This window comes from Rhinolophus sinicus, chromosome 2 (assembly GCF_057876585.1).
Source record: "Rhinolophus sinicus isolate RSI-liver-muscle chromosome 2, RSI-T2T, whole genome shotgun sequence".
In the NCBI taxonomy this organism is placed as follows: Eukaryota; Metazoa; Chordata; class Mammalia; order Chiroptera; family Rhinolophidae; genus Rhinolophus; species Rhinolophus sinicus.
In genome coordinates, this window is record NC_142502.1 from 27,610,864 (window position 1) to 27,624,069 (window position 13,206).

At 36.7% G+C, this 13,206-nt stretch overlaps 1 protein-coding gene across 15 annotated transcripts in view; it reads right to left on the reverse strand.

The window, feature by feature from the left end:
- Nucleotides 1-13,206, reverse strand: part of EYA4 (EYA transcriptional coactivator and phosphatase 4) — a 287,111-nt gene that overhangs the window by 128,080 nt on the left and 145,825 nt on the right. For 4 of the 15 annotated variants that reach the window (XM_074333606.2, XM_074333605.2, XM_019732800.3 and 1 more), the window contains exon 1: nucleotides 4,696-4,904. The exons of 4 other annotated variants lie outside the window; for them this stretch is intronic. In XM_074333606.2, coding sequence (XP_074189707.1) covers nucleotides 4,696-4,758 — 63 coding nt within the window. In that variant the 5' untranslated portion in view covers nucleotides 4,759-4,904. Of the gene's footprint in view, nucleotides 1-2,986; nucleotides 3,238-4,695; nucleotides 4,910-13,206 lie in introns of those variants that run through there. 7 more of the 15 variants (XM_019732790.3, XM_019732787.3, XM_074333603.2 and 4 more) reach the window with 5 other exon arrangements.

Genomic DNA, 13,206 nt, shown 5'->3' on the forward strand with positions numbered 1-13,206 from the left:
AATTGCCATAACCCTTCTTTAGCTGTGATATATAAAGTACAAAGATACAACTGAATACTCCGTTTTTAACTGCAAGAGTAACAAAATAAACACATACACTGTGACTAGAAGGGCAGAGGGTTAATAAATAAAAATCCACCACCAAAATCATAAAGTAGTAATTATTTTTCCCCTCTAGTATTGGGCTGCCATGGGCAAGATCTTAATTTCTGGCGTTTAATGCAGAGGCCCTCCAGGATCCAGATTTGGGAGAGGAAGGTCATACAAAATTACACACTGGGGAAAAATTATGTTTTAAATGTAAAAAAGCCTATAGGCTATAACTCTTCATCAACTACAACTGTCACAACAGCGTGCACATTATTTGAGTTCATTGCAAGTTTCGATATATGTAAAAATCAACTTATAACAATGACTCAGGAAAACAAAGCATAATTATTTATGGACAGCATAGACCTATTAAATCAAATGTCAAACTATATAAGCTTTTAAAATTCTGAAGCATATTTTCTCCTTAATTATGCCATAGTTCTTTGTCACCTGCCATAAACTCCACATATACTATATGAAATATTCAGGAAATTTTCAAACTGTTTCTAACGGTATGTTTTTCCATTATTATCCAAAAGGGACTCTATCAAAGGTAACACAGTACTTAAAATGCCACAAAAGGAACCATAAGATGCCTTAACATATCATGTTACAGCTCATATGAATGTTCCCCACTCCCTCCAGGTTTGGAAATGAGACTTGAGTGTTCAGCTTCGTTCAACTCTGCTCAAATACGAATTGTTTTCTCACAAATGTGCACTATGAGCATCTAAGAGACATTTACCCATATTATCTTGGTCTCCTTTATACTTTTTGTTTACATGTTTCTTTGCAGTCTTGGCTGTCATAAGACAGATTGTAGTATTAAAACAGCAAAAAAACCAAAATGGAATATTCAACTCTAAACCAAGACCTCGTGCTTAATGAGTATAATTTTAATTTGGTAGCATCCACCGCAATTAAATTCAAATTGCTAACTCTACTGTCCGTTTTCTCACTGAACCAGGAAAGAATAATTCTACCAGTGTTAAACATCAAAATCTTTAGCTTTAGAGTTCCCTCCATTCCAGTGAAGATTTATGAACTCATACAAATAATGCTTAAAAAATAATCTTAAGAATAGACCCTATTCCTCTAAATAGAGAAATTTTGCTAATGTTTTTGGCAAAGTCTTCTATATCTTTCTGGTGTTTTGTTTTTCCCCCCCTTTTTCAGCTATTGGAATGCTTTGGCCACAAGGTTAAGAAAAACTTCCCCATTTATCATGACCTGCCAAACACAACAGGCCTCCAGACAACACAGCCCTCTACCACTTAACAAATTCAGCTCATCTTAGTCAGGAAACTTCAAAAGAATTTGGCCACAGGCATAGATTAGCTATCATTTGTTTCAAAGCATAACTATCAATCATTGTGTAACATACTCTAGTACACCTAATATCATTTGTCTATTAAGTATAATTGATAAGTAACCTTTTCAATTTTAACAATAAATAATATAGAGATAGCATAGAGATAGTTCAGTTTATTGACATATAATTGTTGAATTTATGTGTAATAAGTTTAGTAAAAGTTTCTGTTAAAATTTCCTTTAGGCTTGATTTTATATATATATATATATATATATATATATATATATATATATATATATATATATAGAGAGAGAGAGAGAGAGAGAGAGAGAGAGAGAGAGAGAATATATATATAAATACACACACACACACACACAGAGGGCGCCAAAAAATGTATACACATACAATACATGCTCATAGTGGTTAGCATCAGTGTAATTTTAATACAGTATTTTCCTTTCTTAAAATATGTATACTTTTTTTGGCACTGTGTGTGTATGCGTTTGTGTATGAGTGTGTATGTATATAAGTAAAAAAATATTTTCAACAAACGTATAAAAACTTTCCTAATGTTACCAAAGGTATCACAATTACTCTTAAGTAAAATTGAGAAATTCTTTAACTTTAAAAAATTGATGGATAGAATGTAAACAATAAAATGTTAAATAATTTTAAATTGAACAGCATATATCAGCATATATCTATAAATTAATCTGAAGATTACTGCATATATGATGCAAATACTTCTAGCAGAGCATGTGGATAAAAGAAGTATATAAAGACATCTATATTTTTAAATTTTATAAATTTTAAATCCTTGATCTTCCATTAAAATAGCTTTTATGAAAAGAAAATCCTGGGATGTTGGCATCAAGTTTTTTCTTGTTTTGTTCTGTTTTAAAAATTATATACAAAAAGAAAAATGTATGTGTTGTATGCTGCCTTTTAATCTGATATTTTTATAGTATTTTAGCAACATTTTGGAGTTTGAAATATTCTAAAGTAGTTTTATATTAAATCCATCTTGCATAGCCATTGTTATAACAAGCTTATAAATCACCTTTCCTCGGGTTTTAATTCTAAAATGAAATTCTTCTTTAGCAGAGTTAATAAAACACAGATTGTGACATTATAACACACTGAAAAACACACATTATGGGATTTCTGTTTGAATAGATTTGCAATCAAACTGAAGTAACATTTTGAATCACCTACAAGCTAAGAGCATAAGACAAAACAGCTCCATGTAAAGCATATTTCACACATACAAATACGTGGTAAGAAGAAATAGTCCCATTAGCTGTAAATTCAAGTAAAAACTATCCAAATTATTATAAGCATTTTTAAGTGCAGAAATTGATTTCTTAGATGGAAGTGAAATTTAGTCAGATAATTTCATAATTTTTGTGGTCATAAAGATTTTTCTACCATAAAGAATGAAGTACCCTCTGCAGTCTCAGTGTAAAATGGATCCACACAGTGGTTAAACACAAGGGTTAAAAAGTAAAGGAATTATAGATTAGGTTTATCTGTAGTGAAGGTCCCATTCGAGATAAACCTAATAAATAATTGAGATATACTTACGATTTTTTCCTCTTTGACCTCAATTAAAATGGCTTTCTGAGAGCGGGTTTTAAGGACAATTTATCCTGGTTTCCTCAATACACACTTATGAAGTCATCTGGCTTTTGTATTTTCTTTAACAGCTGCATTACCTTCAAAATTGGCTTGCACTATTTCCCCAAAGCAAAATGTGAGACTGACCCTGGACACACACACAACCACCTTCCTTCTGACGGTGGCTAAGAGCTCTAAAAGTAAGATCATACAATTTCAAAAATTCTAACAAGAGTAATTTAGAAAGAACTAGGAGAAGAAGAAAAAAATCAAAGTAGAGATAGAAAAAAACAAAACAAAATACTGGCCTTTCTCCCTCTCCCTTTCTCTCTCTTTCCCTCCCATCCTCCCGCCCTCCCTCCTTTTCTTCCTCTCCCTAACAAGTTATAACATGAAGCATTATACGGTTATTGGTATTTGCTTTTGTTGCCATTTTTGGTAAGTAATATTTTAGTAGCTTAAGAAACATTTGGCAAAAAAAACAAAGACACAAAAAACAATATAAGGTAGTGTAACATCATTATTCAATTACACAAGATTCAGAAAACAGTAACTGGAACTAAGAAAAGGAGCAGGAAACTGGATAGCGCTGACTGATGCTCAGTAGACCCTAGAAACCAAACTGGAAAACTTATTGGCTGTGATATTTCATCCTCCCTTTCTTTAAACAGGTTCCCTAAACAATCTAACTCTGGCAGTAAATCAGTTTTTCACAGACACTTAGAATTAGAGGATATTTTCTCCTCCTGAATTGTTTTTCTCACAAGAATAATGTAATAGTACCAACAGAGCAAAGCTTTCCTCAGTTGTCTTGAATGAGAGAAATCTTTAAGACACTGCAATTATGGTGACAATTCACCCACATCTTAGTTCCTTGCAGCAAAACAGCAATTCATACTCTTTCCTCGTGATATTCAAAGATACAAAAATTTATTTACACAATTTAAAGCATAGTTACCAAAGGCTTCCATATCAAGATTTTAAATCAAAGCACACACTCAAGTGTACATCCAAATGAAGGTAAAACCAACTAGAAACAAGATTTTTTTTTAAAGAAGTTAAAATTAAACTTGATCTTACTATCTTAGTTTTTTAAAAAAAGACAATAAAGTTCTATAAACAGAGAGAAATATTTGTTCTCTTAAAAATATAAAACATAACATAGAGATGATTACATTTGAAATCTAATGAAAAACCCCAAATTCACACAACATTTTACAACAGAAACTATCCAGAAAATAAAAAAGCCTTTCATGTAAATAGCTGGTATTAATTTTTAAAGTCCTGCAGCATGCACTATATGGGAAAACTACTCAAAGTCAACTATTAAGGTTTTCTAATGAAATGTAATCTATTAATTATCAATTATTGCATCACCTGCATTTCTCCAAGCATGAACATAATGTAATTGTAGTAGTTGAATTTTATGAAGTAAAGACAAAATGTATTTACAAGTTTCTGCATGGGCAGATTAGAGATTTTCTCTATATTGACCAACTTGCTCAATTTTTATGTACATATTACTTCTATCATCCTTGTACTAAAACAGAGAAAAATCCATACAATGTACTTTAATATTTTTCTCTGAGCTAGAACTGCCTGTACTTAAAGGTATGACTTACTACATAACATAATAATAATTATAATGCTTCAATCAAAAGCTAAATACAACTTACCTCATTCAAAGTCCAAAAACCTGAAACTAATTCCAGTTTTATTTGGAAGTAAGTTGTGTGCATGCGTGTGTGTGAAGTTCAACAGCCAATAAATTCCACTCTCCAATGTGAGTAGAATGAAACCCGGTCAGAGGATTACGGAACACTCTGAGAGGTTTATTGTCTCTAACCAACATCCAGGTAGCCTTAAAAACACCTTGCTCTGGCATGAACCTCTGGACTCCAGAAGCAGTGCAGTTATTTAGGTTAACGAGGAGGAGACCTGGAGAGTAAACACTCTTGGTTTCAACCAATGGCTTTTTACGTCCTTCTGTTTATAGTAAGATGACTTGCCTTCAGAGGTCACCCCCATTCCCAGCTCCTGTCTTTCAGTGGAATCTAAGGTATAGCATTTATCCTGATTCCTAGGCTGTCAACCTGCTGTCACAGTGACACATGCACAAATGTTTGGTGTATGTCCTCAACGAGTTAAGTCCCTGCATTCAATTTTCTAAAAGCAAATTTTACTTTAATTTTTTTTTAAAGCAAAACATTTCTGTAGAAGAAATACCTCATGCCAAGTTAAAGATTAATACTCATTTAAAGAAAGATTAAATAAGGATCGGTACTCATTTAAAGTCCCCAACCAACATTTTATATTTTATGTTTGTTTATTTTGGGTTGTTTTTTGGAGAAGGAGAAGAATTGTAAGAATTCACTTTCATTATTACATCTCTCCATGAAGTACAAAATTTTCTTCTTGCCCGAAGCACACATGTGTATGCTGACAAAGTGGGAAGATAATTACAGGCATTTTTATTTAATTCAATTGTTATGTAAATTTATTTGAGGTAGAGAAAGGGATGAACATACACAATTAGAAATGTTCACACTGAGGTTGTCATTTTATGTAAAATGTTTCCTAAAATGTAGCCTTTTGTTTACAAAATAAGATTTACGTTATGTTCTAATGAAATGGAAAGTAAACAAGAAGAGCTAAATTCAAGAGGAAGGATAATACTATGTCTATTCTCTGGCATTGAGTTTCCTTTTTTCTAATGGTTTATAAAAAAAAGAATAATTTTCTTTAGCAAAAAACAATATTACGCAACATTTCCAATTCATCCCTTTAAAAGTGTGTCTCAGAGATCTCAAAAGAAAGACTAAGCTCATTTCATAAGTCCCTCCTACAATATTTCAATTTAGCATTTACAGGCATTATGGGAATTAGTGCCTCCAAATTGTCTACACGAGTATGGGATAACTTTTTTCTTTCGTTTTTCTTAATCTTTTACAGTGTGGCTATAAATGAGACAGTGAGCAAAGGGTTCAAAATAAAGACCTACAGAGCCAAGGAGTAAATATCTCATTCTGAGTAATTTGCAGAGTGTTTCTTGAAGTTGTTTTCATTTTCAAGAGAGGAATTGAGAAAAAAGCTATTACCTATTTCAGGTTTGGTAAGCACTACAGAAAGCTCAGTGCCCTCAGGAATCAAAGACGGCGCTGTCTCCCCATAGTATCGACTGCTGTTGCGGCTGCTGCAGCTGAGAAACTGGATAAGCCTGAACATTCCACTGGCACCACATGTTCAGCCCAGGTTTTGATGCCACTACAATACTTACTTGACAGCTGCCTGGCTCAATTCAAGTTAATAAAACGTGCCGATTAATTATTTTAGAGACACCATCTTGACAGATTCAGTATTTTGTTCCTAGCATGGTTCGGATCACTAAAAGTCATGTCTTCTTTGCAGCCAAATCTTCTCAAGCAGCTAGAGCTTCTTAAGCATTGTGGTACGAATTCAAGTTCTTTAATTCAACAGATGTTTCTGAAATGGCTACTTTCTTAAAAAGATTATAGGTCATTTAATATTTTCCAAACTCCTAAGAGTTCAAGAAACATTCATTGAAGCAACATCTATGTCTGTTCCTATTACAACAGAGACCCAACGAATCATACCTAATACCCTAAAAAAGTACAAAATAAGTTCTTCATAAAACAAAGAGGGCTGACTGGATGGTAATTTTCTTTCCCAGTCTTTGGGAATGTGTGTGTGTGATTGGGGTGGGCGGGTGGAGGGGCAACGTGTGGTGAAAACTTTGTACATAAGGAAAATATAAGCATGAAAACAAATGTCATTTGCAGTTTTGACTCTTAAAAAGTATTATACAAAAAACTACAGATTTTCCAATGAGAAATATAATCTTTTACTCAGCTTACATCAGGGCATCAAAGTGTTCCTAGAATCATAAAAGTAAATAGTATATCTCTACTTTAGACTTTCATAACTCAAAAGGAAAATTACATTGATTTTTTTTAGTAATATTTTATGAACCAAGATAGTTGGATGCCCTTCTAGCCCCAGTGTACCACCACCAACTAATTACATGACCTGAAACAAACAGATAAACCATTCTTTCTAAGCATCCATTTCCCCATCTGTGAAATAAAGATTTCCATCTCTGAATGTCAATGATATAGTATTTATTTTTTCAATGTGAAATACATATTTTCGAAGACTCCATTTACCAAATCTATTTCATTTAACAATAATTGTTTTCATTACCTATGCTTAAAATCAGCCATATAGCTGTCAATAAATGCTGTTAATTATTATGACATAGCCTATAAGTACAAATGAGTTTTAATAAAATAGGCAAAATCAAAGGAACTAAATGTTTTCAAAAGCCCGTAGAATCTCAAATAAATGCTTGGTTTCTCGTAAGTTTAAAATACTAAGAATGGCACTTTAACCTCCAAAAACTCTATGTGGTTCCTTCAATTCCACCTTTCAGTGATTTAAGTGCAATCAATGAGGGCCTGCCCCACATTCTGATAAAAGCAAAGCTATTATGAACTGCTGATAGCCGATACATTACAGCAGTGACTTGCATGGTGTTAGTAGTACACTGGTATTTGTTAAATGCATGGATATCCTTCAAAGTAATATGCGGAATGAGATTAATTTAGTCAGTCATGATAACCCTTGGGTTTGGTAGGAGTCACATTAAAAAAATTAATAGATAAAATAAGTCAGTTTCTGCAGTGTCATCCTTCATATTTGCCTCGACTACTCACTGTCCATAAACTCTTAGCACAAGGTTGGGGCTTTTGTATTCCCTCTTCTTCATCTCTTCCTGCTCACTGGCATTGATTTTTGTATACTGTCTATCAAGCACCCTCCTTCTCCAAAGTTATAAAATATCTCTATGCTCTTATGTATAGCATCTCCTGCTACTTTTCATTATTGGCTAATTAACTACAATACAATTTTGTGAAGAATCCCAGTGAAAGATATTAAAAATTTGAGATAAGACAGAGCAAACATAGGAGAACAAAAGAAAACCAAAAAACGTACAATCATATAATTCTGACAACTGAAAAACCATAGATAATGGAGAGAAAAATAATTTAGTATTTCTGTATGTACAATAAGCTCCCAAATTTCTGGTTTGTAAAAGATCATGTGGAATCAAAACTAAACAGCCACCACAAACTATAACAGCCTCCTTCGACAGGTTACCGATGTAGTATCTGTGTTAGAATATAAAATCCAAAACCTAAGAGTCTATTTGTAAATAAACATTTAGTAAATTATGTCCATGCTATTTTATAACAAATACCATATAGCAATCAATGCAGTAATTATACTTGCCATTTGTTTAATCTTCTTCCTTTTTTTTTTTTCTGTTAAGGCTGACAATCACAAGTATATTCAAGAGCCAAGTGGGTAATTTGAAGGAGAGAAGCCAGTCAAGTGGAGGTGGGATTATGGGCAAAATGTACGATCTGCCCAAACCATTCAAATTATATACTTCTCCCCTAGATAATTAATCTGTTCTCATGTCTTAAATACCATCTATGTGCTGCAGATTCCCATATTTTTATCACCTCCCAAGATTCATCCTCTGAGTTAAAAACTCTCAGATTCTCCTAATTTATATCTCTATACAAATATCTCATAGCCATATCAAACTTGAATATGTTCAGTGCTAGGCTCTATTACTTCTCCACCAATCTCACTTTTACTGTCCAATATTTTCCCTACAAATAAAGCCAGAAAACAGTCACTGTGTCTTCCCTCCAACTCTGTATCTAAATTCATCTGAGCAGCAGGACTAGCCCAACATGAGGGACTAACCTGAACCGTGCGCCCCCCGCCCCCTTCCCAAGAGCACTAAACCACATCAACTCAAAAAATCTCATAAACCATCAGTCAACCATTAGATAGCCAGGCGGCTTTATCCTTCAGTTTCTGTATTGACACTTCCACCTGGTCCGTAGATACCTTCGTGCTCCACAAGAGGAACTCTAGAGCAAGTCTGTCATCTATAACAAGCCTAACCAGTGAGTTGAGTCTGGGCTCAATGAATTCCAGAGCCAAGGTGGTATCATTGATCTCTTCAGCCAAAATCGGGAACAAATTTTATATCCCTTTTCTAATTGGAACTAGAGATAATGGCCCACGGGATACACGTAAATGAGTCAGTTATCCCTCCGTGAAACTACTCAGAGTGATCAAGGGTATCTTTATTTTTGGACAGAGCTCTACATTTGATGAGTATATGATCTATAATCCTTAAACACATGAAGTCTCTTATGGCACCCCTAACATAATAAGTTCCGAGATGCATACAGACGCCCAGAAAGAGATTTTTGTAATCGTTGGGGTCCCACAATCGACATCATTTGGGAAGGCACAGGTGGATGATGCCTCTAACATGGCTTCTAGGTCAGTTGGTAGGAATGAAGCTTCCCAGTTCAGTTTCAATAACTGAGTCTAGTATTGTTTTGAGGACTGGTCAATTCAATCTCTGTTTGTCCACATTACTAATTAGTGGCATTTATTTGCCTCGATGGAATGAATGAATAACAGGTACAGGAATGATAAGGAAGACATTTAAAGGTGTTCAGAGGCTTTTTGCAGGAGAGGTGAAGGAGCTGGGTCATCTGGTGCTTTTGCTGATAGGTTCTTTAGTAAGGATAAGGAAAATGGTGTTCAAATAATGCCAGAGCTGTCTGGCAGTGGGGCAGCAGAGTCTGAAGCCAGTTAAATTTAAAGCGCTTCTAACAGTATGGGTGAGTCACACTAGGGCATTTTTCTTCAATAGGGTGTTTCCAAGAGTAGCTCTGAAGGACAAAAATTATGAACCAACATACCTTCCAACCACCATAGCTTCCAGGTCTAATGTTTCCTACCCACAGATTCAGAATTGTTGCTCTCCACCCCCCATCACCACCACCAAAGTCATATGTCAAGTTCTAGTAGCTATGATTTCACTTATTTCCAATCATCCCCTACTGGCATGCAGGACTTTCATCCAGAAAAGTCAAGAGCAAGAGGACCAAGGCCATTTTTATGAAACTTACAGAGGCCTATATGTTCCCCACTTTGGTCCACAAGGCCCACTCTAGGGGGACTCGGAGAATAGTTTACTCAGTCAAGTGACCAATATCATTACGACTGAGGATGAGTCAGTCCAACAAGAAAATTCAAGTGGCTGAACTACCATAAGTTTGAATCCTCTGTTCTCCCTTTTGACTAGGCTTCCACCCAGGGGGTGCACCGAACAAGCTGGTCTAGTTTAGCAATTAGGGGGAAGAACGATCTATCATGTCTAGAAATGCTCAGGACGATATCTCAAATTTTTAAAATATAAAATTTGATATAACTTCTCACCCCTTTCATCCTGGTCATAACACAGGAAGTGGCTGAGATATACGATTCCTAACTGAGGCCAGTTGGATTCAGTAACCAAACTGTCTTAGTAATGGATGTGCACCAGAATGTGGGCAGGGAGGAAGAATTATAATTCTTTTGAGTTGATTTAAGGAAGCTATTCCAATGTGCAACAACACAAAATGTTTGGGGACAATAGGGAGCAGAAAAGGGCCGCTGAATACCTTGCCTGTCTGCCCTGGCTTTTGTGATAGAAGGTACACCACTGTCAGACTTATGCAGATTAATTTCAATGGCCACAATGGTGTGGCTGGAATTAGCTGATTGAAACGGACCCGGAAAACCATAACCTGAAAAAGTGTCAATAGCAGTGAGGCACCATCTACAGTCCGAAGGGGGGCTCCAATGCAGTCAATATGTCAGGAATGGCAGGGGTAAACACCTGTCAAACATGTCTTCTCTCACCAAGAGAAGCAGGTCCACCGGTAGCAGGAGTCACCAATCTTCTCTGCCAGTCGCCCCAACATCAGAAACACAGAGTGTTTTACTCTGTGCCCAGTCAGTTACTATGAGTGTGCTGCAAATCCAGTACAATAATGAATGTAGGCAGAGATGGCAGCAATCTGGTTGGTGCAAGCTGAACCAGCAGCTCGATTCCAGTTGGTTCTCATCAGAGAATAGGCACTTACCATAAGCGTCTTCATGAATGACCCTGACAGCTTAACCATTTCCACAGCTCACATCTTGTGGCCCCCAAGAGGGATGTTTTTAATCTGCCAGTTGGTAGTTTTTCAAGTGGCAGACCAAACAACTAGGTCACTGGCAACATTCCCAGAGACAGTAAATATATAACAAGATTCATTAAAGGGAGTATTGGCCAGCGCCATGAGAACTGCCTTGAATTCTGTACACAGAGCAGAGGCAATATCCATTTTCCGCATAGCTGATGGTGAGGCTAAACAGCCACAGCAGCCCAGTGAATACCATTAGGTTTCAATTTAGCCAATCCATCAGTGAACCAGGCTCAGACACGTAACGGAACCTCCTGTAAATCAGGAGGATAAAGTTTTCCCAGAAGGGAGAGCTGCCATTTTTTCATGTGAAGTTCAGATGCTGCTGGTGTCAGCCCAGCTGCATTACTGACCATATCATTTCCATTTTATACTCAAGGCTTGTTGGGCCCTTCCTGCCTTTTCACTCATCGAGGATGAGCTGACCCACTCCACAATGAGAATATCAGGCTGAAGAGTTACAAGTCCCCCATGGGCCAGGTGTCCAGTTTGGCTCAAAAGGAGCACTAGGGTATCCATGTCATAGATGGGATGAGTCCAGAACCCCAAGTGATACCTGTGGGTAAAGGCTGACACCTTGGGCCAGAGGCTCCAATCTGGAAAGTCATAGAGACGTGAAGGTCAAAAGAGGTCATTAGCGTTGTGGGGCTCCAACATATTAGCATTCCTCTACATGCAGCTCTTCTAGATCAGGAGAATCACCACTGGATTTTATCAACAATTACAATATAATCATATAAAATTCAGTAGTGGAAGTTACAACGACGATACATTGAAGTGGCCCAATGGGCTCCACCCTCAAGGTCTCGTTAGCTTCCTTCCCCCACTTGCCAACCCTGCCAGCCACATTCACTAAATTCAGGGATCCCCACCCTCTATGGGATGGGTAGAATGCTGAATTGGACAGTTGACTCTAATATGGCCATAGATAAGTTTAGGTCCCTCCCTGCCCCAGGGTTTCCCAGTATATTACATATTTCTTACGTACCATTTGGATTGGTGCCTAAGAATTTTGGTTCTCCTTCAGGACAGGGAGACCTCAGCCTCATTCCTAACCATCTTTCTCCTTAAAGAAGCTGAAGTTGGGGTAGAAAGGGAGGAACAGATCTAGGGTCACAGAGAGATAGAGCAGCTCTTTGTTAGTAAACAACGTGTATTTCCTTTCAATTTTGATTGACAGCCAGCTCAGGGCTAAATCACATGAACTTCCAATGTTTTCAGTCCATGCAATACTCTGTATTGGGCAGCAAAATCATAATCACTGACATCATCGATTTCAGTTTGGGGCACCTTTAGACTTAATAACCATAACCACCCTGGCTGTGGCTGTGATATTCACTCCATTTAGATGACTGCAGCTTGATTTGCACAGCAGTGGTTGTAAGGACTCCGTTTTCATGGAGGGCGTTGACTGCTCTACTGTGATGACAACATCTCTGAAGTTCTAGGCTAGTTTCAAAATAAGAATTATGGGACTTTTCCAATGCAAAGGGGATAACTCCTAGAATTTGTCTAGACTTCTCTGGGTCAGTTTCTCATTTTCCAACAGATCACCTTCATTGGCATTCCAGGGCAGTAAGAGCCCAAATACAAGTCAATACCTCATCAATGTTTTCTACAGGAGCTTTTTGTTGTTGCTGGGAAATCTCCCCAAGAAGGCCAAAGCTCCTTTACAGCAGCCCAGACCCACCGTAAGCACTCTAAAATCTTTTAATGTCTCCTGGTGGATCTAAGGTTGGTGTGATAGATGACAAGAGGTATGAGCCGTAAAACGGACTGGCTATTGCCATTCTTCCTTAACAACACCTCACACCTTCATGTTTCAAGTGAACCAGCCAAAGTTCTAGCTACTTGATTGGTTACATATAATGGTTTCAAAATCCCCTCCTTTCATGCTTAGCATGTAAAATTATAACTGTTGTCTGGAGAAGGTCAGAACTTTCCTCCAAACCTGGATGAGTCCTTGTACTACTTGTCACAATTGGGTGGATCTAAATCTGACCCTAAGATTGACAAGGAAGTCTCCATGCCTAGAACAGAGTTAGCCCATGAGAATAGCTG